The sequence below is a fragment of the Eumetopias jubatus genome, unplaced genomic scaffold (genome assembly GCF_037043125.1).
Source record: "Eumetopias jubatus isolate StellerSeaLion01/CBP00866 unplaced genomic scaffold, mEumJub1_p1.0 scaffold_9, whole genome shotgun sequence".
In the NCBI taxonomy this organism is placed as follows: domain Eukaryota; kingdom Metazoa; phylum Chordata; class Mammalia; order Carnivora; family Otariidae; genus Eumetopias; species Eumetopias jubatus.
The window spans coordinates 6,980,411-7,006,468 of record NW_028274815.1 but is presented as its reverse complement, the minus strand read 5'-3'; the positions used below and the strand labels follow the sequence as shown (position 1 = coordinate 7,006,468).

The window sequence follows — 26,058 nt, the reverse complement described above, 5'->3', positions numbered from 1 at the left end:
AAAATTCAGGTCCTGGTTTAGGCTTGGGCAATAAAACTTTTGGGGCAAGTATCCAAGAATCCATTTCAAACTGGCTGTCTGGATGATGCTTACACAGCTGGATTTACACAGGTAGATTTGAGCACAGTGCCGATGATGTTAAAAGTTGTTCTTTCTGTCTGTGGGGCCTTGAGAACCCTTTTTTCCTTGGCTATAGGCTGCGTGCCTCACTTCCCACCCCAGCAGTGTGGGGTCTCCCAAAGCCTGGCTGTTTACCTTGCAAGACACTGGCTGAGAATGTGAGGGCACTATCTAAAAGCCAGTAATACTATAGAAAAGTAACATTAAAACAGATTTTGTATTCCCTTGATAAGAGATATGGAGGTAGGAATTGATATTTGGGGCCACTTTTGTTAATATGTTGAGGATTGTACTCCTCTTGAGCTGCCTCAAGGTTTAGGTTTTTGTACTCTAAACTTTTTTTAAAATTCTATTTTTACTCTAAAATAAGTCAATTGTTGGCTAATAGAATGCTTAGTTCTGTTGTAGTGGTAACTGACAAAATGTTCTTGGGCACATGTAGCAGTTTACACATTTTTTCATTGGAGGGGGAACATTTTTAAGCTTTTAAAATAAAGTATATAAGAAACAACAAATGTTGATGAGGATGCGGAGAAAGGGGAACCCTCCTCCACTGTTGGTGGGAAAGCAAGCTGGTGCAGCCACTCTGGAAAACAGTATGGAGGTTCCTCAGAAAGTTAAAAATAGAACTATACTATGATCCCATAATCACACCATGGGATATTTACCCAAAGAATACAAAAATATTAATTTGAAAAGATCATGCACTACTATGTTTATTGCAGCATTATTTATAATAGCCAAACCTATGGAAGCAGCCCAAGTGTCCATCGACTGATGAATGGATAAAGAAAATGTGGTACGTATATACAATGGAATATTACTCAACCATAAGAGAGAATGAAATCTTGCCATTTCAACAACATGGATGGATCTAGAGGGTATAATGCTAAGTGAAATAAGTCAGTTGGAGAAAGACAAATACCATATGATTTCACTCATATGTGGAATTGAAGAAACAAAACAAATGAACAAAGAAAAAGACAAGCCAAAAAACAGACTCTTGACTGTAGAGAACAAACAGAGAGTTACTAGAAGGGAGGTGGAGGGGGATGGGTGAAATAGGTGACAGGGATTAAGAGTGCATCTATCGTGATGAGCTGAGCAATGTATAGACTTGTATCACTATATTGTACACCAGAAACTAATATGACACCATATGTTAACTGTGCTGGAATTTAAATTAAAAAAGTATATCAGATTTGCCTGTGGCTGTCCAATAAAAATACAATGTGATCCACAAATGTTAACCATATATATAATTTTAAGTTTTCTAGTAAACACATTAAAAAAGTAAAAAGGAACCCAGGTGAAATTAATGCTCATAAAATATTTTATTTAACTTAGTATGTTCAAAATATTTCAATATGTAATCAATATAAAAATTATTAATGAGGTAATTTTATATTCTTTTTCATACTAGGTCATTGAAGTCTGGTGTGTATTTGATATCTCGATTTTGAGTAACCACATGAAAGTGCTTATAGTCACATGTAGCTGGTGATCTCCTATTTGATAGCCCAGATCTGTTCAGAAAATTGCACAGTGATGAGTGTATAACTTGATATGCATTTTGAACACTTCCGAAATCCCCTCCTCGTGTTCCAGGAGAGGGAGGAAATTTGAAGCACAACATTTTCTTAGCTGCACGTTAAAGTGTAGGCACCCTTGGTAAAAATGAGAAAATGGTAGCATCAGGTTCAACTTCGGAACTAAAAGAAAAAGCCTAAGACGGAGTCACAAGGTCTGGATCCCAAATCTTCCATGCTTGCTGTGTCCTTTAAAGTAGAGATAACATTTAGGTCACATGAATATTGTGAGGATAAAATTACACAGGTGGTAAAAGTTTGAAAATACTTATGAGAGCACTACAACTTTAGGCTAGTAGTTATTCCTTTTGTGGGGGAAATGGGAGGGGTTTGCATAGGGGGTTTCACTACATTCAGCATCGGAAATACTGGGGTATTTCAAGTCTACTTCTTCTCCATGACCTCCTTCTTAGGGGTGACCAGTCTGATAGTTTGATGCTTGGTTCTGTGCATGTGCACAGGGAAGCAGGGCGGTGTGTGGGGAGCAGCACAGAGCTGCGTCCCCTGGGTTGTCCTGAGGGTTACCTGAAGTCGGCCTGTCAAGCACACGGCCTGTGCCTAGAGCACACCTGCTGTTTGTTGAGCACTGGCAAGTAGGGACGTGCAGCATTCATGAATAGATTATGTGGAGACCATGCTAACGTCTAGCACATTGTGGATGCATAGCAGGTGCGTAGTTAGTACAGTAAGTATATATATAGAATGAGGGAATGTATCCGTAGTTTGGGTTTTTCTTCTGTTCTGCGGCTTTTCACTTACTAGACTATCCTGGTGATCTTTCACGTCAAAACATACAGATGTATGCATTCTTTTAACCACATTTTATTTTTTTTTTTAATTTTTAAAAAAAATTTATTTATTTGAGAGAGGGAGAGAAAGTGATTGAGAGGATGAATGGGAGGAGGGGCAGAAGGAGAAGCGTGGGGCTCGATCCCAGGACCCAGGGATCATGACCTGAGCTGAAGGCAGATGCAAAACTGACTGAGCCACCCAGGGGCCCCTTCCTATTTTTTAATTACGTTTTTTCCTACTGACTTTTAGTTGTTTCTACATTTTGAATATTAAAACCCTTTATCATGTATCTTATGTACGCATTTTTTCCTTCTAGACTGTTACTTACATTATTTTAGTATTCTTTGTTGTGTAGAAGTCTTTAACTTTTGTGTAGCAAATCTGTTTATTATGTAAAATTAATATTATTTATTATGTTACTTATATTACTCAATAAGCTTATGTAATCTCTTACATTCTTGTCTAGGACATACATAATTTTAGTTATCATAGCAAGTCAGAATAAGCTAGATTATGCGGGGGTGACAAACTATCTCTAAATCTCATAGGCTTAGAAGAACAAAGGTCTGTCTTGCTACTTGTCTGATTACAAGTTGGCAGGGGGACTTTGCTCGTCGTTTCTGGAACATTGCAGATGGGAAGACAACTCTGAAGTCTGAAGGTTCTGGTTCTGGTAATTAAGGGGTGACACACATCACTCTGCTCACAGCTCACTGGCCAAGGCTCATCATGGCAGGGAGTCAGGAAATTCATTCTTCCTCTGCCCAAGGAGAGGAGAAGTTGCAGTAGGTGAATAGCATGAATGACCGCCACAGTTGAGTATGGACTGTTAATTTATCTGGAATTTGTTTTTAAGTGTAGGAGGCAGTACATTGGTTTCTTGGTTTCTTCATCTCTAAAACAGTAGAGCACAACTTAGAGGGTTTGTGTGAGGATTAAGTTGATAATTGTAAAGGGCTTAGAATGGTTGTGTTAGTTTGGGTCCCCGAGGAGCAGTTCGATGCGATCGACCTGGGGAAGTATTTGGGACAGAAAGCCGGAAGGGCCTGGAAGAAGGTGGTAGAGCCAGCCGCCTACAGGTCTGAGTCCTGTGGATGGGGTCCTCAAAGCCAGTCTCCAGTGTCCTAGAAACGGGCCTACCTTCTTTTCCTGCCACACCCACTCACGGGGAGGAGCCCATGGAAGTGGGGCCTGAGCACGCCCTGGCCATGGATTTCAAGGGCACTGCAAGCAACCGCTGGTCAGGTGGAGACCTGAGAGGAGCCTACTCACCCCTGGCCCACAGTAAGAATGCAGGAAGATGTTAGCAGCAGAGCTGACGAAATGGGGTGTGATTTTAGTCTTTCCAGAAGAAGAGTCCTTTACCCTATTCCCATTATTTAATCTTTGAAATAGCTTTTAAACTACCTAAATACTTTTCTCCCCAGTTTTATTGAGATGTAAGTGATGTCTGTGATTGTATGAGTTTAAGGGGTACAACATAATGATTTGGTATGTGAGCATATTGTGAGATGATCACCACAGTAAGGTAGTTACCATGCAGCGCCTCCCATAGTTACAGATCGCTCTGTGGATTCTGAGTTGTGGTGTGTCCTTTGGAAGAGGTGAATTCAGGAGCCTCCTAGGTCACTATCTTGGATCCTTCTCTCCCTAAATGCGCTTACAAATTTATTTGGGATATTAAATATTTCAGTATTTCTTTGAATGTCCTTAAAAAATAATTAATCTTGTTGCTGTTACATTGGAGTGTCATAAATTACTGAGTAGTAGGCTTTTAACCTGAGTGCCTAGACACTGACTTAATTGTGATATCAAGCTACGTCATTTGGTGTTGAAGAAAATACTTCTCTCACCAGCTCATGCAAAACATGCTCCTTAAAGAACATCCTCTGATATGTCTACAACTGTTGCTTTTATAAGGACTTTTTTGTGCAGCGTTTTTTACTGTTACCAGTAAGTCTTAAGTTAGCTAAGGTTTTCCAATTTTACTTCTTTCTTCCTTCCTGTACCCTGCCTGCCCTCCCCCTCCCCCATTCCCAAATTACTGGTGGCAGTTTCTTTGAAGGCACATCAGGTCATGTGTATATATTTTCAACAAAACAGCTTTGAAAAAAGAACATTAAGTCATCTTAGTCTAAATTTCTTTCCATCTAAAGGAAAGCTTGTAGAAAGGGTTGACCTGTAACAAGTCAAAACAAATGTACATGAACTCCACATAGGATCTTTTTTATTGTGTTTATTAGCAATGGGACGCGACCAGTTATCGATGTTCTGTTTAATAGGGTGGCAGTGTTTTGCAGATAACATCCTTTCTAGAAGTCTTGCCTGTCGCAATCAAGTTTGACCTTCAGACATTCTCTGGAAGTAGAGAGGCAGCCATTAATCAGCCTAGAACAGTCGGACTTGGATACCTGTTGTTATAAGTGACCTGGAGTTGGCTGAGTAAAATGAGGAAATGGCACTTTGTTCTGGGGATTAAATGAGATAACCAGTGCCAAGTACCCAGGACATGATGTATCTCCAGATAGCGTAGGTGTGTTCCTTCTTTCTTGCTCTCTCCCTCTCTGGTAATCATTGGCCTCCCCAGCCCTACCCCACCCATGAAAGAATGACGGAGATATGGTTTCAGTTCGGCAAAGTTTTACCTTTAAGACCTTTCAGAACAGTTATTTGAACATTTGGGTGTGTATGTGTATTCTAGTTTTTTCTATGTAAGGTAGTAGTGTGGACTTCTGCGTCTGGGTGTCCTATAGCTTCTTTTCTGGATACGAATTCTGCTACTCCCTCCTCCTAGAGTTGCTGCCGTTGTCTGACCATCCAATTCCTTACCCTCCCTAGCCCAGACACAAGGCTCAGACACTGGCTCTGCCGTGGGGATGCTTCCCCAGGTCCGGGGGATGGAGTGCCCCTCCTCCGGCTTCTCCTGGGGTCTGAGCCTTAGCGCTTAAACTGTACTCTGGTTCTGTGTCTGTGACTTACTCTTGGTTTTTTTGGAGCAGGACCACATTTTGTGCATCTTTATATCTCCTGCACAGTTATCCTGGCCATTAGTGGATAATTTGTGAATTATTCTTAAGCTATTTATTTTAGACAGGTCACCTAAACATTAAGACGTAGTTTCCTTATCTATAAAATGTGGCTTTCTGCTCTGGATATCCCCCCCACATTGTCCTTTTTCACCATGTTATCATTTGTTAACGACCTGTTGCCCTTCATATTCACTCATCCCTTCCTCTAGTGACCAGACCTGACCGCCCTCCGGCCTGAGCATCCTTTGAATTGGTCCCCTCCTCTCTGCCCCTGCCACTGCGGGCTCCTTTCTCAGGGAGGCTGATAAAGCAGCCTCCTGTCCTTGTTCCGCTCCTGCCTTTGCAGAAGCAGAGGATGGACCATATCACTTTGTTATTTTAAAAAATTTCCGGTGGTTTTTCAGTTCTTAAGGGCTCGGCTGTAAACTCCTCAGCATGACACGCAGAGCCCTCACTTTCCAAATCCACCTCCCATTCTGACCCCCCCCCCCCCGCCCCAGGAGTCCACATTGTGCTCCTTTGCACTTTAATTTCTCAGTGGTTCCTTCACATTATTTTTGTTTGTTTGTTTTTGTCATGTGTTTGTTTAAAATGCCCTTTCCCTAATTTTCCAACACTATTGGCTCTTACACGTCGAGGATTATAAGGACCTGTGGGGTGTTTTTTTTTTTTGTTTTTTATATCGACTTTTGGGTTTACCCCCTAAGATTTTGATTCAGTGTCTGGAGTAAGACCTGATCTCATTTTCTTTATCTGTAAGATGACAATGTTGAAATGGGTATTTGCAAAAATACAATATTTTGTATGTCAGTGGCCCAAGAATGCTTCTATGATAATTATCACACTTTGTTTTATATTAGACACTAATGAAAAGAGAAAGGGAGGAGAGAGAGAAGGAGGGAGACAGGGAGAAACTCGTCAGACGGTTGTGGGTATCAGCTGTGATTGGGAAATCCTGTCACCTGCCTTGAGACATTCATCCCTCTGTGCGCTTTCCTTTGGTGTGGTGTTCTTAAAAGCGCTTTCTCATAGAACCTTTAAAAAGACGTTTAATAGTTGAGTTGAAGCTATTTGTGTACCTGTTTTCTTTTTTCATTAGATTCTAAAGTTATCCAGGGCTAGGTCTGGGACTTGTGCATTTTTTGGTTTCCTAATGCTTTGCCCATAGTAGAGGCTCTATACATTTTTGAAGAACTCGAGGATGTTTGAAATGAAGTTTTTAAACTGGATGAGGCTTTGCAGGTGTGAGTAGTATTTGTATCGAAAATATTTATTTTTCCGATGTATTTACTTTTAGTTTAAGAAAATATTGTTAGGACCCTTTAGGAGGGAAAAAGTGCTTAGAACCTGTTGGAATGACAATTTGCGTGTATTGAGTCTGACTGTTTCAAAGAACAATGGTCCCTTAGACAAAGTACAACAATGTTCAACTGTTTTTCTCCTTGTAATGCAAGAAAAAGCACATAACTGTGTGTGTCTTTAGGCAGAAATGTCTGGATTTATGGCAGCATCTACGTGTAGATAGTGTGATTTGTTCATAATTGAGGTGCCTGAAACAGTGATTTTGTTGTTTTGTGTTTTTTGCAAGCTCCTCTGGTCAAATGGATTTTTTTCTTGTATTTAGATTTTAAGAGCTATTTTCCTTAATAGCCTATGAGAAAATATTTCATAGGAAAGAAATGGAGATTTTTCTTGTCTTTAAGTACCAAAGAGATTCTTCTTCTTAGCCTACTATGCCCCGTTTTGCCAGGGCAGAAGTATTAGGGGAGAGAAGAGCAGCCGCGCTGATGTCAGCCTGCACCTCATTCCCACAGTTAAGAGCAGTGTGTCTGCGAGTTATGAAGAAAATTAAAAACGGACATGGTGGACTTGAGAGTCAATGTGTTTCCTCATTGCTTTCTGAAGGCACCTTCCGCTCTTGTCGTTCGTCCATTCGCCTCCTGCATCAGTCCTCGAGATCCCCCAGAGCTGAGGAGGCAGCTGGTCCCCGCCATTCCTAAGTGGTGGTTCTAGACCCGCCGCTGTGCCTTGGTGCCCTCTGCCAGGAGTGGTCGCGAACTCCACGTGGAGGAGGATGCATTCCACCAGACCTTCGGGGGTCCTGAGCAGATCTTGACCCAGGGGACTTTTGGAGAAGCTCAGAGCCGTTCTTTTCTAATAGAGGGATGCCTGTGTCATTAAGACATGTTTTTTTCTTTCCCTTAAACCACAGGGTACCCTGTGCTGTTTCTGTGTCTGCATCCCCATGTCCTGCAGGTTCTTCCAGCTGCCCCTCCAGGCCTTTCCACGCTGGGTGCCGCCTGGCCCTGTAGTACAGGCTGCGTGCACCCGCCCGTCTCTTAGAACTCAGAGCTGTCATCCCTGCCAAGGCCCCGATTTTTGCTTTTGTTTTTGTTTCTCTTGTAAACTTGGAAGATCTTAATTTTATATAGCTTTGGTGGTTTTTGTCCTGAGAATTTAAATGTGACATTAAATGAAAGAGTCAAGTCTGTGTTGCTAATGTGGAATTTTAATTTTTCTTTACAGGTCAACTTTGTAGTGTGCCAACTCTTTGCCTTGCTAGCAGCCATTTGGTTTCGAACTTATCTACGTTCAAGCAAAACTAGCTCTTTTATAAGACATGTCGTTGCTACCCTTTTGGGCCTTTATCTTGCACTTTTTTGCTTTGGATGGTAAGTAATTATTTTAATTATATTTAAATGAAGACTTTGGACATCTTTGTGATTGAGTGTGTACAAAGATACATTATGTGGGTTTTGTTCTTATCTATTACGTGTAAAGTTTTATATTTTTATTTTTAATAGAAAAAATCAAGTGTGGAGAATGGGCCCTGTCTCTTCAGTTTGGGCTCAGAGGGCAATTTACTATTTATAATGTATGAAATAGGACAGATGACGAAAAAAGACATACAAACATTTCCTTCTGTCCTGAGTAGTTCTCTTCACCTATTTTGCACATCTTTTATGCCAAGACAAATAAGCCACTTAAAGTAGTATTTTCTTACCATGCATTTGGGTACAGCCCAGTGATAGAACTCTATTACCATTTTTTAGATGCTGCCATTAGTAAAAAGAGGTTTTTTTGTTTTTGGTGGGGAAGAATTCTTTATGATAGAAAGCCTTTATTTATGACCCTTCAGGTGTGTGTGTTCCCCTCAGGTAGCTCCCTTCTTAATTGCAGGGCTTCCCGGCGAGCTCTAAATACAGAAATACCCTCCTTCCTGTTTGTTACAGGTGACTGGTTGGGTGACAGAAGCAAATCAGGAGAAGAGCACACAGTCTTGGCAAAGCAGCAGAGACTCAGTGGAAGGGCTTCTTTGTGATTTCTTCTGAATTTTCCTTTTTAAGTGAGAGCTTATGCTGCTTGGTCATTTGCTGTACTATTAACACGCTCACAGATAAGGCTTTGTAGGTTTGCTCTTCTATAGACTCTTATTTGAGATGAAAATTCCCTGAGAGGGGAGGATGAACTTGCTGGATCTGTGCTTTAGTAGTTCCTCTTGTGGGGTGTAGGATCTGCAGGACTTTGTTATCGCCTCTGTGTTTGTGCGAGCATGTTGTTTTTGATTCTTGTGAGGCTTGGGATATACTGGTGTTTCTTAATCTAATTTTTGGCTCTGGCAATTGCAGATGTTTCCTAGAAACTAATGAAAAAAAATTAATCAGGGATCATTTATTCAGCCTCTACCATATTGCCATGTGGCCAGTCCTCTGATAGGCGCGGCCAGTTGTAGGTATCTCGTCCTGAGACTTAGAGCTGATCTCTTAATTCCCATGTACCGTCTTTTCGGCTTCCTTCTGATGACAGCAGATTTGTAGCATCAAAGTTTTCCTAGTTTTCTCAGGTGATTCTATTTAAATTTCTCATAAATCATACCAGGGGGTAGTGTGTGTGTGTACATATATGTATACTTTTTTTATTATGAAACTTTTCAAATGGAGATGTACAGGGAATAATGAACCCTTATATGCCCATTACCCAGCTTCAACAGTTTTAAAAATTCCACCATTCTTATTTATTCACCATTCTTATTTATTCCCCAACTTATTTTTCTGAATTAATTAAAATTATATCCCAGTCTGCATATTTCACCCTTAAATGCTCCAGTATTTAGGGGATACAGTTTATTTTTTACTTATTTACTTACTTATTTTGAAGATCTTTTTTATTTATTCATTTGAGAGAGTGAGACAGAGCGTGAGAGAGCACAAGCGGGGGGGAGGAGCAGAGGCAGAGGGAGAAGCATACTTCCTGCTGAGCAAGTAGCCCGACACAGGACTTGATCCCAGGACCCCGGGATCATGACTGAGCTGAAGGCAGACACTTGACTGACTGAGCCACCCAGGCGCCCTATTTTTTATTTTTTTAAATTTTATTTATTTATTTATTTATTTATTTATTTATTTATTTATTTATTTGACTGAGAGAGACACAGTGAGAGAGGGAACACAAGCAGGGGGAGTGGAAGAGGGAGAAGCAGGCTTCCCACGGAGCAGGGAGCCTGATGCGGGGCTCGATCCCAGGACCCCGGGACCATGACCTGAGCTGAAGGCAGACGCTTAATGAGTGAGCCACCCAGGCGCCCCTTTAATATATTTTTTAAAGATTTATTTATTTGAGAGAGCGTGTGTGTGCATGTGACCAGGGGAAGAGGGAGAGGGAGAGAGAATCCTCAGGCAGACTCCTTGCTGAGCGGGAAGCCCAAGATAGGGCTTGATCCCAGGACACTAAGTTCATGACCTGAGCCAAAATCAAGAGTTGGATGTTTAACTGACTAAACCACCCAGGTGCCCCTGGGGGACACATTTTAAAGAGGGGTTGGGGAAGGCTGATAGTTCAGATTGGCCAAGTCCAGGGACACCATTCATGTTGTGGTCAGTAGAAACAGAGTAGAAAATTGAAATGTAAGTAGTATCTTTTGGAGTCGGACAACACAGAGCACTGTGAAGGTAAGCATGTTCTTTCCTTAGGACTCTGTACTGAGTGGGTGTTTCCTTGCTGAGAAGCCTTTTCAGATGCTTTATACACAGTGCCATGAGGAACCTGACTTTACGTAATCCCTAGTATTTCAAATCATATGTGAGAACCAGGATTTTTTTTAAATTTTTTTATTATGTTAATCACCATATATTACATCATTTGTTTTTGATGTAGTGTTCCATGATTCATTGTTTGTTCATAACACCCAGTGCTCCATGCAGAATGTACCCTCTTTAATACCCATCACCAGCCTAACCCATCCCCCTACCCTCCTCCCCTCTAGAACCCTCAGTTTGTTTTTCAGAGTCCATCGTCTCTCCTGGTTCGTCTCCCCCTCTGACTTACTCCCCTTCATTCTTCCCCTCCTGTTATCTTCTTCTTTTTCTTTTTTCTTAAAATATGTTGCGTTATTTGTTTCAGAAGTACAGATCTGTGATTCAGCAGTCTTGCACAATTCACAGCGCTCACCGTAGCACATACCGTCCCCAGTGTCTATCACCCAGCCACCCCATCCCTCCCACCCCCAACCACTCCAGTAACACTCAGTTTGTTCCTGAGATTAAGAATTCCTCATATCAGTGAGGTCATATGATACATGTCTTTCTCTGATTGACTTATTTCACTCAGCATAACACCCTCCAGTTCCATCTACGTCGTTGCAAATGGCAAGATCTCATTCCTTTTGATGGCTACATAATATTCCATTGTGTATATATACCACATCTTCTTTATCCATTCATCTGTCGATGGACATCTTGGCTCTTTCCACAGTTTGGCTATTGGGGACATTGCTGCTATAAACATTGGGGTGCATGTACCCCTTTGGGTCCCTACATTTGTATCTTTGTGGTAAATACCCAGTAGTGCAATTGCTGGATTGAATGGTAGCTCTAATTTCAACTGTTTGAGGAACCTCCATACTGTTTTCCAGAGGGGTTGCACCAGCTTGCATTCCCACCAACAGTGTAGGAGGGTTCCCCTTTCTCCACATCCCCGCCAACATCTGTCGTTCCCTGACTTGTTAATTTTAGCCATTCTGACGGGTGTGAGGTGGTATCTCATTGAGGTTTTGATTTGGATTTCCCTGATGCCGAGCGATGTGGAGCACTTTTTCATGTGTCTGTTGGCCATTTGGATGTCTTCTTTGGAAAAATGTCTGTTTGTGTCTTCTGCCCATTTCTTGATTGGATTATTTGTTCTTTGGGTGTTGAGTTTGATAAGTTCTTTATAGATTTTGGACACTAGCCCTTTATCTGATATGTCATTTGCAAATATGTTCTCCCATTCTGTCAGTTGTCTTTTGGTTTTGTGGACTGTTTCTTTTGCTGTGCAAAAGCTTTTTATCTTGATGAAATCCCAATAGTTCATTTTTGCCCTGGCTTCCCGTGCCTTTGGTGATGTTTCTAGGAAGAAGTTGCTGCGGCTGAGGTCGAAGAGGTTGCTGCCTGTGTTCTCCTTTAGGATTTTGATGGACTCCTGTCTCACGTTTAGGTCTTTCAGCCATTTGGAGTCTATTTTTGTGTGTGGTGTAAGGAAATGGTCCAGTTTCATTCTTCTGCATGTGGCTGTCCAATTTTCCCAACACCATTTGTTGAAGAGACTATCTTTTTGCCATTGGACATTCTTTTCTGCTTTGTCAAAGATGAGTTGACCATAGAGTTGAGGGTCCATTTCTGGGCTCTCGATTCTGGAGAACCAGGATTTTTAAAAATAGAGTTCTCTGGTCTTTTTTTTTTCCTTGAAGAAGAAACGTTTATATTCCTTTCTTTGGGAAGAGAATTTTTTTTTTTTTTTTTTTTTTACTTCTCTGTACCAGGTCTAAACTCTTTGCTAATTGGAATGAGTAGGGGAAGTAGAGTATCCTTTCAATTTGCAGTTTAGCACTTTGGTTTTTTAGGCTCAGAGGCAGTCATTCTGGTATTGATTTAGACAACTTCCCTTTTGGAAGACATATGTTCATACTCTGTAAATAGAATTGATCATTTTACCTACTTCTATTTGGTCTTGGCCTTTTTTTTTTTTTTTAACCATCATCTGCAAGTTTGTTTTAACTGAGAATTTGCTTATACTTTTAATTATTTATTTAACTATCTTTGATAACAGTAAAAGCTAGTGGAATAGAGCTTGGACTCTGGAGTCAGACTTGGATTCTGCTCGGTGCACTTTGGGCAGGTAGCTCTGTTTCTCTGGACATGGACTTCCAACCCTTGGCTTTACCTTCTCATCTGTGAAAGGGAGTCAGTGATCATGGGGAGAGCTGAAAGGTGTCGTACTACAGAGAGGAGCTTAGCGCCATAGCCAGCTCACTATGAACCTGGAAAGTACCCAGGGTCAAGACCATTTTCATTATTATCATCTGTCATTACTGAAGTCCAGGTGGCAGTCCAGATTGGAAATTTTCTGTTTATCCAATCTCTTTTTTAGTGTTTGTCACACAGTATTAACATACTCTGTTATTTGTGTGTCTTTGCCTCTACACTGTAATCTCTCTGCAGAGACTGTGTCCCGTTGACTCTTTGTTCCTAGTGCCCAGGATGGTGCTTGCCAGAAAACACACACTCCACACAGATCCGTTCAACAAGTGGGGAGGTATTTCTCCACCTTTTTAAATTTGCGTTCTTTTTTGCTAAACATACAATTTATACCTGTGTTTAGTGTGATTTGAAATTCAAAATAAGATGTGTTATCTAAAAAAACCCTGAAGTTTTGAGATAAAAGATCACTTTCTTCTCAAAGTCCTCGGGCGGCTTGAGAGGCGTGATGCACAGTCTGTGGGTCCTGCCCCACTCTGCCCCTTGAAGAGTCAGCCAGTGGGTGAGTTTCCTTCGGGTGAGTTTCCTGAAGGAAACCACTTGAGTTTTAATGTCTTTTAGGGTACTAACCAGGTATGTGACTTCAGGACTTAGTTTCCTCAACTCTAAAATGATGAGAGTTGCATTAAAGACCTTTAGGATACCTCCTATCTTGAATTTCTACTTTACTAATAATACTTAATAGTTGAGTGCTTACTGTGTGCCAGACACCCCAGTCAACACCCTGCACGGATTCTCTCTTAAGCCTGAAAAATACTTTGTGGCTCCTCTGTTATTTATTATGCTCCTTTTCCTAATGAGAGCAAGTGGAGTGGCTGCATGTGGGGGATTATGAAGAAAGTCACCAGGTGCCATAAATGAGTGGAAAAGCACCTCGAGGCTTGTCACGGAGGTCAGTGATGCAGAGGTGAACGCAGATCTGCTTCATATGGACAAACTTGTACGGTCACAGTGACAAAGGCTGTTATAACAGGAGGCTAGCAACGTGCGATTTTGCACCCCACAAGATTGCCAAGCACATCGTCTGAACCGTGGTGCCAGGGTAGTCTAGAATAAACCGTGGCACAGTTTGAGAAATAAAACTTGTAGCTTCTAGAGTTGTTGTAGTTCCAAGGAAATTTACTCACACAAGAGGAGAAAAGTATATTTCCCCAAGAATCCTCAAAAAAATATTTTTTAAGACCAGTATCTTTAATGAGTTCTACTCTCAATAAAGCCCTTAAAAGTATGTAGTAATCCTCTTCATCATTTCCCCATTAAATCTGTTAGTGAATTGTTAATGCTGGCAACAAATAGGAGGTGGATATTAATTAGAAAAGTGTGTTTTAATCATGTTTTTAAAGCTTCCTTCTGTTTCAGTTTATACTCATATATGTTTTTCTGCTTTCTCATGACTTTCTAGTCAAAGTAGTATTCCAGGCCAACATTGTTTTCCTGTGTGTTATGTGTGTGTTAGATAGGGAGAGAGAGAGAGATGGACTGACTGACATCCTCTGTTCAATGGGTTAAATAAGTTTCTTCTGTGGGCCTGCCTTGGAGCCTCCTTCTTATTTATAATATTTCTATGGAAAAATGTATTCAAAAGTTTAAGTAACTTTCCCACATTGGAGATGCCTGTTATTCTGTAATGATTAGCTTAAAAAGTAATTTTAATCACGGATTAAGATCCTTATTTATATTTTAAATTGTGTACAATGGTTTGAAAATTTTTTCGTAAATTATTCATGCCATCAAAGGGGAAAGGAATTTGTGAGTTCATGTCTGTGTGCCCATGTATGCATAATCTTAGGGATAGTTTGGATTGAGTTTAAAACCAGAAATCCTAATCATGTTTGCCTGAATTTTGTGACATGAATGGGTAAATTAGTTCTCTCATTTAATGGTGGATTGCCTCATTGGAACATTACAAAATTCTGTGTCACCTCAGCCAGAATGTTTTATAGATGGATGACTGCAAATGAAGAATTAGATCATTTGATTTGAGCCATCATGCTTTCAGAATAAACAGATTTGGGTGTACCTGGTTTTCAGTCAATACTATTATTTGGTACTTTTTGTTGCTTTGTGAGAAACAGTTTTAGGTCTTTGGGAAAACAACTAATGTTCTCTCAGGACTATTCTGAAATCCAGATTTATTACTCCTTTTCCTCATTGTGCCTTGAGTTATGGAAAAAGCTGTAATCCTTGAGCCACATAACCCCACAGCGCTTCCATGTAGCTAGGAGACGGGGAATGCCAGGGCACTGAGTGTGCCTTTATGAGGTTTCATTTTATTTTTCCAGCTCTTCTGGGGCTTGTGATATGGGACCCCCTGTAAGGTGTTTACAGAATTCTAGGCTCTGGAAGTTAGATTCCTTACTTTTTACCTGGAGATGTTCTGTGTGATACATAAGCACTTTGTAGCCTCAGTGGTCTCATCTTGATGTCTGTGAATGGGTACCCCTATTCTAACAGTGCTCTTACTTTTTATAGGTATGCCTTACATTTTCTTGTACAAAGTGGAATTTCCTACTGTATCATGATCATAATAGGAGTGGAGAACATGCACAAGTAAGTGTTCCTCTTTATTCCCATATCAATATGGATTTCCCTATAATAGAATTAGATCAAAATATAATTCTGTTACATTAAAAATTATTCTAAATTGTGATAATTTTCTCAAGAAGAGCTGTCATAAATTACTTAAAGCAGGCTTTGTCAGCCTCAGCACTGTTGACATCTTGGGCTGGATCATTCTTTGATGTGGGGGCTGTCCTGTGCACTGTAGGATGGTGAGTGGCGTCCCTGGCCTCCGCCCACTAGGTGCGAGTAGCGCCTCCTCCCCTCCCCCCCCCCAAGCTGTGACAACTGTGAACGTTTCCAGATATAGTCAGATGTTCCTTGGGGGCCAAAACAGCAGCCATGTCATGTCTATTGTTTTCGGAATACAGTGCGGTACCTACGAGTTCTCATGAAGCATCTGTTGAATGAATGAGCAGATGGATGAATGATACTATGACTCCTGCATGACAGCAGACCCTTTCCCTGTCGTCTCCTGAAGCTCTTGCTTCAGGGCCCCAGCCCCTGCCTCCTGTAGAGCCCCTGAGCTGCATCTCAGGGCTGCCATTATCGTAGCCCTGTGTCCTCGTCTATCTGGGGCAGAGTCCCTGACCTAATTCTCGAGCCTGCACATCTGTGCTGGGCTTTACCTCGATCCGGGTCCCCAGGGAGAGTGGAATGGGGGTGGGGCAGAAAGGGTGGGAGTGGGAGGTTGGGTGTAGCCTGTAGAAGAGGAAGGGGAGTAGAAATGTGTTTTGGGCATCCTCCTGGAATTAGGAAGGCCTTTTCCCTGGAGAAGGCAGCACAGTGGGGCTGGGCTCTGTGCTGCTCAGATGTGCAAAACAAGCCTTTGTGGACGGGCGTGGGAACCTCAGCGCCCTTCATGTCAGCTTTTTGTTTTCTGACTTTTCTATGGGAAAACTTGTTTTGAGTTCTAAAAATTCTCAGACTTCTGGAACACAGCACAAAGGAACTGCCATTATCTAAATACAAACAGCAGAAATGTGGAATGGTTAAAACAGAAAGAGTAGAAAATCCCCTTAGCCTAAAGAAGTTAAGCTGATCACTATAAGTTGGCAAGTAATTTTCAACAAAACAGATGACCTAAATAAAAAATGTAAAAGGTGTAGGTATATACAGTAAAATCATACCTGTCCAACAGGCTGCCAGGCTGTGGATGGGGTTATATTGTCAGCGAGGGAGGAAATCAGTTTTAAACTTAACCATTCTAACGCCTTGCCTCCCTACTAATTTGAACAAACATTTCTTGTGTGCCACAGTGTTTCCAGAAACTTAAAAGATAATGGAGATGTGGTCCTCACCCTCTGAAATGCACTGTTGGGTTGGAGATACTAAGACAGTCAGTCATGCAACAGATATTTGTTAGCTGATACTGGGATCCAGGGATGGGTACGAGGACGTGCTCTGTCTTCCTGTCAAACTACCAGTCACACTGTGATGAGTCTTAGAAAAGAAGAATATACTCAGGGCCAGGGAAGCGTAAAGGAGGGAGCGGCTAGCTGGGAATGCTAATTAACTTCATGAGGACAGGCTGTATGTGTATCAGCCATTTACTGTATGTTCAGTAGAATAAAACAGTTGGGAACAGAGTACAGATATTTGGTGTTAAGGAGAAATTATGCTAACGTATGTTTTTAAGAATTGAGAAATATTAACACATACTTTCCTCAGATGCCTCCTTTGGTTTTTTTTTTTAAAGATTTTGTTTATTTGACAGAAAGAGACAGGGAACACAAGCAGGGGGAATGGGAGAGGGAGAAGCTGACTCCCCGCCAAGGAGAGAGCCCGATGTGGGGCTTGATCCCAGGGCCCTGGGAACCATGACCTGGGCCGAAGGCAGACACTTAACAACTGAGCCCCCCAGGTGCCCCTCAGATGCTTCCTTTATTGATGATGAAATTGAACAGCTGGCTAGGTCATGGAAGAAGATCGAATGCAAACTCTGCCTTCCACCCAGGTGGCCTTAGTGGTTGACTGGATGAGTAGAGGTTTGGAGTCCTGGATATATGGGTTTGAATTCGAACTCTGCTGAATTTTCATTAGCTTTGGGACCTTGGCCAAGTCACTTAACCTTTTTGGGTCTAAATTGGATTAAACTGGTGACTCTGCTAAGGAGCATGTGCCTGCCCGTTTCATGCTTGGGGCATCCAGCTATGCTTGTTGTTTGCATACAGTGTTCAGCTAGAAGAGGTGTTCAAATTGTGCATGAGATGCTTTCAGAGGTCATTCTTAGTGACACGTATTTTGCTGTTTTTCCTCCTGATGTCATGTTAGAGCTGGGCCATCAACCTGGCCACCGTGCACCGTAATTCGTCTTTTCTTCTTCCCAGGACATGAACTCCTTGGCAAGGATCTTTTACTTATTTTTTAATCCCATGGTTGAGCATTTAGATGTTAGAAGCTCTCAGTAGGTGAGGTTATCTTTACTGTTCTGAGTATTTTGCGGCTTTTGCTTTTGAGTCTTTTTTTTCCATGTTTTTGGTTTGGTATTTCCAAATCTTACATTCATTCCTGCGATAGGCCTTGAATGGCATGCTTGATGGGTTGACTTGCAGCTCTGTTTGTGTTTCTGGCTCACTTCCTCCTTGTTCTTCCCCATAGAGCCGCAGTCCTGGGGGTTGGGGTGGGGCTGGGGCAAGAAGAGGCAGCTGTAGCTGACCTGGCCTTGATTTCCATCCAGGAAGACCCCAAGGAGCAGGTAGCCCAGGGTCATGTCCACTTATTATCTGCCAGCTCTAACGAGACTCCTACAATATGGATTCCTAGACAAAAATGGCATTAGGAACTGCCCGAACTCTACTAGGAAGGAATGATGATCTTGGAAATGCCATCTGGCAGGCAGAAGCCTCAAGTCACTTGAAAATTTGTCCTCATGAAGTTAATTAGCAGCGGGTAGTGGCTCAGCGGGAACTCTGTGGGGAGAATATTAACTTCACTGAAAACAATCTCATGCTTCCATGAGAGGGAATAAAATATGGCAGGAAGGAAACTGAACTCTTAGATTTTTTTTTCTCTTATGCTCTCCGTGGACCATGTTTGAAAGCCTTGTGGTGGTTGGGGATAAAGGTACAGGCCCTTTTGGTATGGCTGTGCCAGAAGTCGAATTTCAGTTGGAAAACTGTAATTCTAAAATCGATTTTTAACGTGATCTTATTTTTATAATAGTTAATGCTTCTGTAATTATTGTGTATCAGTCACTGTGCAAAGCCCATGCATTGGCACTTAATCCTAGCACTAGCCTTTGGAGGTAGCGTGGGAGACCTATCCCACAGGGAAACACAGCTTAGTAAGTGATGGATCTAGGATTGGAACTAGGTGTGTCTGCCTTTACCCAGGGCCTAAGTTTTTTACCTCTGCAGTAGATTACTTCTAAGCATTAAGCATGATGATTATGAGAATGAGTCATTAGAAAAGAAATGCCCTAAATTGATTGAGGAAAAAAGGAATGAGAGCCAACAGGGTCCCCAACAAAGGCAGAGGTTTGTATGTGTTCGTCGCTCTTCCTTAGAACACAGATGCAGATATCTTTTTCCAAAAAAATGCAGTGGCCTTGTAGCATATTGTGCTTAGGATCTAAGGTTTTTGAATATTCTCAATTCTCATAGGGAGGAAAACCTGTTACTTGGCAATAGGATGTTTAGGTTCCGTTGGATTTCTGAAAAATCTTGAGGACATAGCATCATTCCATAAAAGCCTGAACTCAGGAAAGGGCATGATTCAGTTTCGTTTATGTCATTCAGTCAATTATAGTATCTCTTTTGGAGGTATTTGGATTCTAAATTTTATTTCTAATTGTATACTGGATCTCTCTGTTAAGGAGGGTTTGGTCATCCTTGAGCAAGTTTTTTTTTTTCTCCTTAGGATTAAGCAAGGGTTTTTATGCAAAGCAGGGGGGTTATATTAATGTAGGGATGCTAATAAGACTGACACACATCCGTTGGTAAATAAAGGTGTTACTTTGGGCGATGCTGTTCATCTGAATGTGTTAGAGTAAAGAGAAGTTTGCAAGGATTACTTGTGTGATGAGGTTCTGCCACATCAGGTCTGTCTAAAAATGTCAGATTAATAACTAATACCCCAAATTAATCACTTAAAAAATGAAAGAGTTTTGGCAATATTATCCAGTTAAATGATATATCCTTTTTGTTTTGAAGATAACAATTCATATATTATCAAAAATAACTGGTTAGTTGTGATAATTAAAAATAAGAGTACTTTTCATTGGAAAAATATAAGGACTCATTTTTTGGTTTTAGATACTTCTGGAAACTAATTTTACTTTTACATTAAGACCTTCATCCTTGCCAGAATGTTGAAAGAAAAATTAAAAACTCACATAACCATCTGTTAGAATGATGAGCAAAATCACTCAGTAATATGTCATAACACATGCCACTTACATAAAATATGTGGTCCTTGTCGAAGTTTTGTGAGAATAAAAGCTTCGTGACTGTTTTCTTCTTAACTTTTGAGTAAGAAGTGAGGAAATGGTTTTGGAAAATTAGGGCTTGCTAACGGATGGAAGTACCTGTGGTGTATCCTTATAGTAACCTGTTCACATGTGTGAGTTTTGTCTTCACAGTGTTAGAAGCAGTATGATTTAAGAGAGAGCCCTTGGACTCTGACTTTGGCATTTGAATGATGGAGGGACTTCTAGGTGCCAGTCCCTTTGTGGAGTGCTTTTTACAAATATCCCAATTAACTGTCCCAACAGGCCTACTTAGGAGGTATTCCTAAGGTCCCAGAGGTCAGTTCACTTGACCACAGTCACAGAACCAGTAACCGTCAGGCATGGAAGTCTGTGAAATTCATGTATGTTGTTAGATTACTTATCAACATTCTTTTAAAGATTTGTTGTTGCTGTCTTTAGAAGATTTTCACCTGTTTACCAGACAGCATACAAATCCTATTTATTTTTTGGAAGAGTAACAAGCACCATTGAGGCATTGTATTTTGACTGGCTTTTTCTTAGTCTTCATTAGAATGAAGTGTTGGGGTCTTTTAAAAATGCTTTAACCTTTAAATAAATATCCGAATAGCAGTGATTTTAATCTCTAAAACCTCTCCCATTCTTTAAACTTGTTCAGACTTTTGTAAGTGCTGTAAGTCAGGTCGATATTTACTAAAATACATAATATAGATTCTAAAATGTTGTTTCAATGTCAATTGACGAGAAATAGAATTTTAAAATACTTTTAGATAAATTAATTTGTGTAGGGAAAATAGTGCCGACCTCCTCCTACTTGTTGCTAGCTTACTAAATAATTCATATTTCGAGCAGTTATGGAAAGATAGACAGATGGTAATAGATGACCTACCTGAGGACCCAGAACACGGCCAGGCCAGGCATTTTGGTGAAAGGGTATGATGGTGGGTGAGTGCGGGCATCTGTTTTTCACAGTGAAAACTGAGCTTTCACTTAATGAAGACTGGAAGGAGATGGGATTACATGTCTTTTCCTGGCCTAGAAATTAATCTTGCGGTTATTACAAAGGATGTGCCCTTAGCATGACTTGTCTTGGGAAGAAGAGAGGATTGGGATGGGCTAGGCACAGTTGGCCTTTCAGAGTTTTGGAAACCCTTGTCTGGAACTCCTATGGTTGGAACAATTTCCTTTTAAAATTCCAGTGATTAGAAAGCTGTCTCTTAGATTACTATGCAAAGCTTTTTTCTTAAACACGAGAGCACTAAAATGTTTAGAAAACAGACTTAAAGGATTGAAAAAAATATCCAACGAAAGAGAAGGATAAAAGTTAAGAGGTGAATAGGATAAACTCCCTGAAGGACAACAGAACATTAATTATTAATAATGTAGTGGTGGTAATAGCTAAATTACCATTAACAGCCGACATTTATTAAATCCAAATTCTATGTCAGATACACGTCAAATGCTGAAGTGAATTCCCATGTGGTCATCACGACTGCCCAGTGCTGGAAGCCTGTTCTCTCAGCGTCATGGTTGAGAGCCGTGCACCTGCCCCATACAACTAGTCCTCAGCAGGCCCAGAGTTTGAGACCAAACCTGTTCAGTACCAGAGCCCATGCACCTAGCCACTAACCTCAGCTCCTCCCCAGCCGTACCGATGTGTGGATTTTCTATGGGAAACACTCAGTGTCCCAGCCCTTTTATTTCGGGGTTGTTTTCCTTCCTTGTTATTTGGTGTGCATACAAGTAATATAAATTAATCTTAGTTTGAACACTGTATTGGGAAGCTAAAACCTGTAATTCTAAATCTTGGGTAATTTTTTTTTTTTTTTAAGATTTATTTATTTTAGAGAGAGGGAGCACAAGCGGGAGGGGCAGAGGAAGAGAGAATCTCAGGCAGATTCTGTGCTGAGCGTGGAGCCCGATGCAGGGCTTGATCTCACGACCTGAGCCAAAACCGAGTTAGATGCTTAACCGACTGTGCCACCCAGGTGCCCCTCTGGGGTTTAGGTTCTTAATTTACCTGCACTTCATTTGATGGCTTCTATAAGTAAATCATTCTTCTTATCCCCAATACCTAACAGAACATACTTTTATTAGCAATATATTTTCTGTACCAGGAATTCTCACCTCTTGGGAGTAAAGGGAGATTATATCATAACTTAGGGGAATGGGATCATGATTCTGATATGTCGCACCCCACCACCTCCACCAAGCAATGAAACAAAAAGAGTGCCGGCAGAATTTGACATCTGATTGAATGTTTATGTCTGCTGACATGAGGCAGATGTTCTCCCACCTCCCCTCACGGTTTCCCAGTGTGGGGGCTTACCTGGATGCTCTGTCTTTTGTCTCTCCTGATCACCATGGTCTGCCCTCCTCTAGATCATAGTTAGCAAAGTGTGGTCCAGAGACCCCTGGGAGTCCCTGAGGTCCTTCTAGGAGGTGGAAAGGTCAAAACTATTTCCATAATGACATTTAGAGATTATTTGCCTTTTTCATTTTCATTCTCTCGTGGGTAGACAGTGGGGCTTTCTCCAGAGACTGCGTGCTGGGTGATACTGCATTAGAGCATTTGTGAGTTTAGGTATCTTCTGTTAAGTCAGACATGAAGGAGACTTGCACAAGTGTAAAACATTGCCCCTCTTCTCATTAACTGTTTTTAAAATATACTTAGAAAATATATTTTTCCTAAAAGTATTGTTTATATTGGCATGTACTAGGTTTATCATTATTTTTGAATTAAATATTTTTAAAATTCTCAGTTTTATTCTAGTGTGGTAAAGACTCGTGGCTCTTGCTTATGCAGGTTATGCTTCTTTGGTTTCCTCAATAATTTTTAAGTGGGTACAGGATCCTGAGACCGAAAAATCTGAGAGTAGCCTCTTTAGAATTCTTTCATGCCTCCCGTGTGGGCTTTGTGGAGCTCTCACCCAGCCACCGTTATTGAAGACATCTGAGCGCCTCGCCAGTGTCCTTTATGTTTGTGCTCTCACTGTCCACTTGCCTGGTACATTCTGCTTCTGAAATCTGTAAGTTCTGGAACCCTCAGAGAGCACTTCCGTGTGCTTATGTACTCCCTTGCTCCCCCTGGCTCCGTCCATGACGGGCCGCCTCCCTGGTGGTACAGGAAATGACAGAGACATGCATCCAGAGCCCAGAAACCGTGATGTCTCCACTCCGCTGTCCCTGGTTCTCCCGGTCAGCGTCTTCCTGACCTCGCTTTCTGTTTTTCTCTAGTTTCTCACAACCTCTTCATCATTCCACACACCACCAGGCAAACGTCCGTGCTGGGGTGGACACAGATCTTTAATGTACTTGGGCAGCCAGGTGTTTGAGAGAGAGCCACACGAGGCTACTATGGATGGCTGTTTCTTATTTCACCTAAGTCTTTATGTTCTTGCAGATTATTTTAATGGATGTTTTTCAGTTTTGTTTCCCATTCTTTTCAAAGATTACTCTGAATTTCAGTGACCTTTAAGTCCATTCACCTTATCTCTATATTCTCACACTTAGCAGACAATGTAAGTTCTTAATTAAAATTTCTGGGATGGAGATGAAGATAATCCTCGGAAGATCATCCTTAAAGATGCAGGGTAAGGTGTTAGAAGGGGTAGCAGCAAGGAGGAAGAGGAGGGGAACGGCCCCGGCAAGGAGGGGATGTGAGCTGGTGGTCTGCAGGTGGTCCTTCCCAAACAGAGAAGGATGCTGCCCCCTCCCTTGTCCCGTTCATTCCACACCCAGCCCGCATGTGGAACCAAACACATCTTGGGCCTCAGCTGTCTTCTTCCTTGCTGACGCCCTCTCTGGCATCCTCCAGCGGGGCAGCCAAGGCAGGTATGGGAGGGGGTCCTTGCTGCTCCCTGTCCCCTCCACGTCTAGCCGTCACTAAGAACTCTTGGTGCTTCGGTTTCCTCTTGGGTTGTTTTGAAGTTTAGACCTTTGTAGGCAAGTAAAATAGCAACCGCCATGTAGTGAGCCTCATTAGCTGCTGCTATTCCCTCCCTCCCGATGCCTCAAGTCCATGGCTGCCCAGGGGTCATGCACGTGAGTCTGGCCTCTGCTCTGCTGCCCCGATGGGCTGTTAAAATGTCTGCCTGACCGTGGCTCTCTTTCTGCTTTGGACTGTGCACGAGCTCCTTTGAGCTTGGCAGCTTGGCAGCGCCTTTGTGCCTTTGCCCTGCCTTCCTTTCCTCCCTCGGTTACCGCTCTCACTCCTCAACTCTGACAGGCCCAGCCATAATGGGCCATTTGTAGTTCTGAACACACACTCTGCTGTTTTACACTTGGTCCCTTTGTGTTTGCCGGGAGCCCCCCACCCCAACATGCATTCCTGCTGGTCCTGCTGGGTGTGACCTTGGAGCCCAAGCCCTTCCCCCTTCTCCCCTTCCTGCCAGAAGTAGTTGGTCTCACCTTGTACAGCTCCTGTATATCACATATTATGCTGTGCTGGACAAATTTGTTCACAGGCGGAGCAACGCTGTGGTTGAGATCCCGGCTAGAGAGCCACACCGCCCCATCCTGCTCACCCGCTTGCTAGCTTGGCCACACTGAGGTACTTAGCTTCTCTCTCTCCCTTTTTTTTTTTTTTTTAAGATTTATTAATTTCAGAGAGAGCGAGCATGAGAGGGGGGAGGAGAAGGGGAGGGGGAGAGAATCGCAAACAGAATCCCCACTGAGCATGGAGCCCGACATAGGCCTCGATCCCATGACCCTGAGATCTTGACCTGAGCTGAAATCAAGAGTCTGACGCCCAGGCGACCCTGAGTCACTTATTCTCTAGCCTCAGTTTCCTCATTTGTACATTAGGATTAATAATAATTCCTACCTCATAGGACTGTAGCAAAGATGAGGTATACTGTATTTCATGAAGTGTAAAATGTCAATGATTGTAAGATATGCTATCATTTTACCTACCACTGACGAGGATTACTTGCTGTCAGTTGGGAGAGCATTCTTGATTTCAGAGATGCTAAAATGTGAAAGTACATGAGTATCAGGTTTAGTGATACACAGAGCCCCTTGGGTGGTGTGGGGCGGGTGCCAGGCATGTGTTACCTGGTACGTGCTCACCTCCCTTACTGGACTTGGAACCTGAGAGGACAGGGACTGAGCTGTATTCGATTTTGTGTCCTCAGAATCTGGTCAGACAGCATTAGCGATTGGGTTGTGTATCTGAATGGCCTCTGCTCATGAGCTGACCATTTTCTCAAACCTACAGCCAAAGGCAGACTGAAGTATGTTCCTCTTCTTCCAGGTCCCAGTGTCTGAGTAGCCCTGACCAGCTCAGCTTTTACTCAGCTCTGCGGGTGTCTTCTTCCTATTCCTACTTTTTAGATCTTTGGTATTATGAGACAAAATATGGATGATGGAAAACTGTAATTGACAGTCTTTCTCTTGCTTTTAGGAGCTTTGAAGAGTTAATTGAATCACTTTCTTCCCCCTGCTTTCCTCCTATAAATTTTTCACTCTGAAGTTGAATAGCAGAAGGATGAGTGGTCTTTTGTGTGGGTGGGGAGGGAGGTCAGGACCTTATGTTAAAATGCAGCCCCTGAGGAACAGGGAGTGACAGGTTTCTAATCTTCTTCTTGGTAGGGGCCCAAGATCTTTGAATTGGGGACTGGTAGGGGTGATGTGAAGCCTTTTCCAAACATTCGTTGTTTTCAGAGTCCTGGTTTTAGTAGCATGGAGAACAGGCTGAAATCTGGATATGTTTTTTTGTGGATAATTGTCTTTCTCAGTTGCTCCCAAGATTCTGTCATTACATTGTCTGCCAGTTGTAGTTCTTGATGTTACTAAAAGCTTTAAGTTTATGCAAATTGATTGACTTACGAGGAGAGGCTGAGGTGGGGGACTACTAATCAGATGATATTTTGAACTAAAATCCAGAGATCTTAAATCTCGATGTAAATTATAAAAGTCTATATTTTGAAAGATAAAATAATCTTGCTTAATGCAACAGCCAAAACCCAATTTTATTTGTACATTTGAGTCAACTTTGAGAACAATTAAGTGACTTCATTATGTTACTGAACCAGGTATGGGAGCAAAAGTTGGATTTTTTTTTTTTTTTTTTAAAGCTGAACAATAGCTGGGTGGTTTGGTTCCTTTCAGTCATCGGTAAACAAAGTGAGAACAGGAAAGAATGGAGTGACTTCATATGTCACTGTCACTATTTGTGTCTAGTCTAGTGAATACAGCTAAGCTCCTCTCCATTTTTTTCTGTGAATAAGGCTTCATAAAAGAACACA

General features: G+C 41.8%; 1 protein-coding gene across 1 annotated transcript in view; it reads left to right on the top strand.

The window, feature by feature from the left end:
- Positions 1-26,058, top strand: part of MBOAT2 (membrane bound glycerophospholipid O-acyltransferase 2) — a 119,699-nt gene that overhangs the window by 41,316 nt on the left and 52,325 nt on the right. The window contains exons 2-3 of the mRNA XM_028099533.2: positions 8,057-8,202; positions 15,295-15,372. Of these exons, the coding sequence (XP_027955334.1) occupies positions 8,057-8,202; positions 15,295-15,372 (224 nt within the window). The remainder of the gene's footprint in view (positions 1-8,056; positions 8,203-15,294; positions 15,373-26,058) is intronic.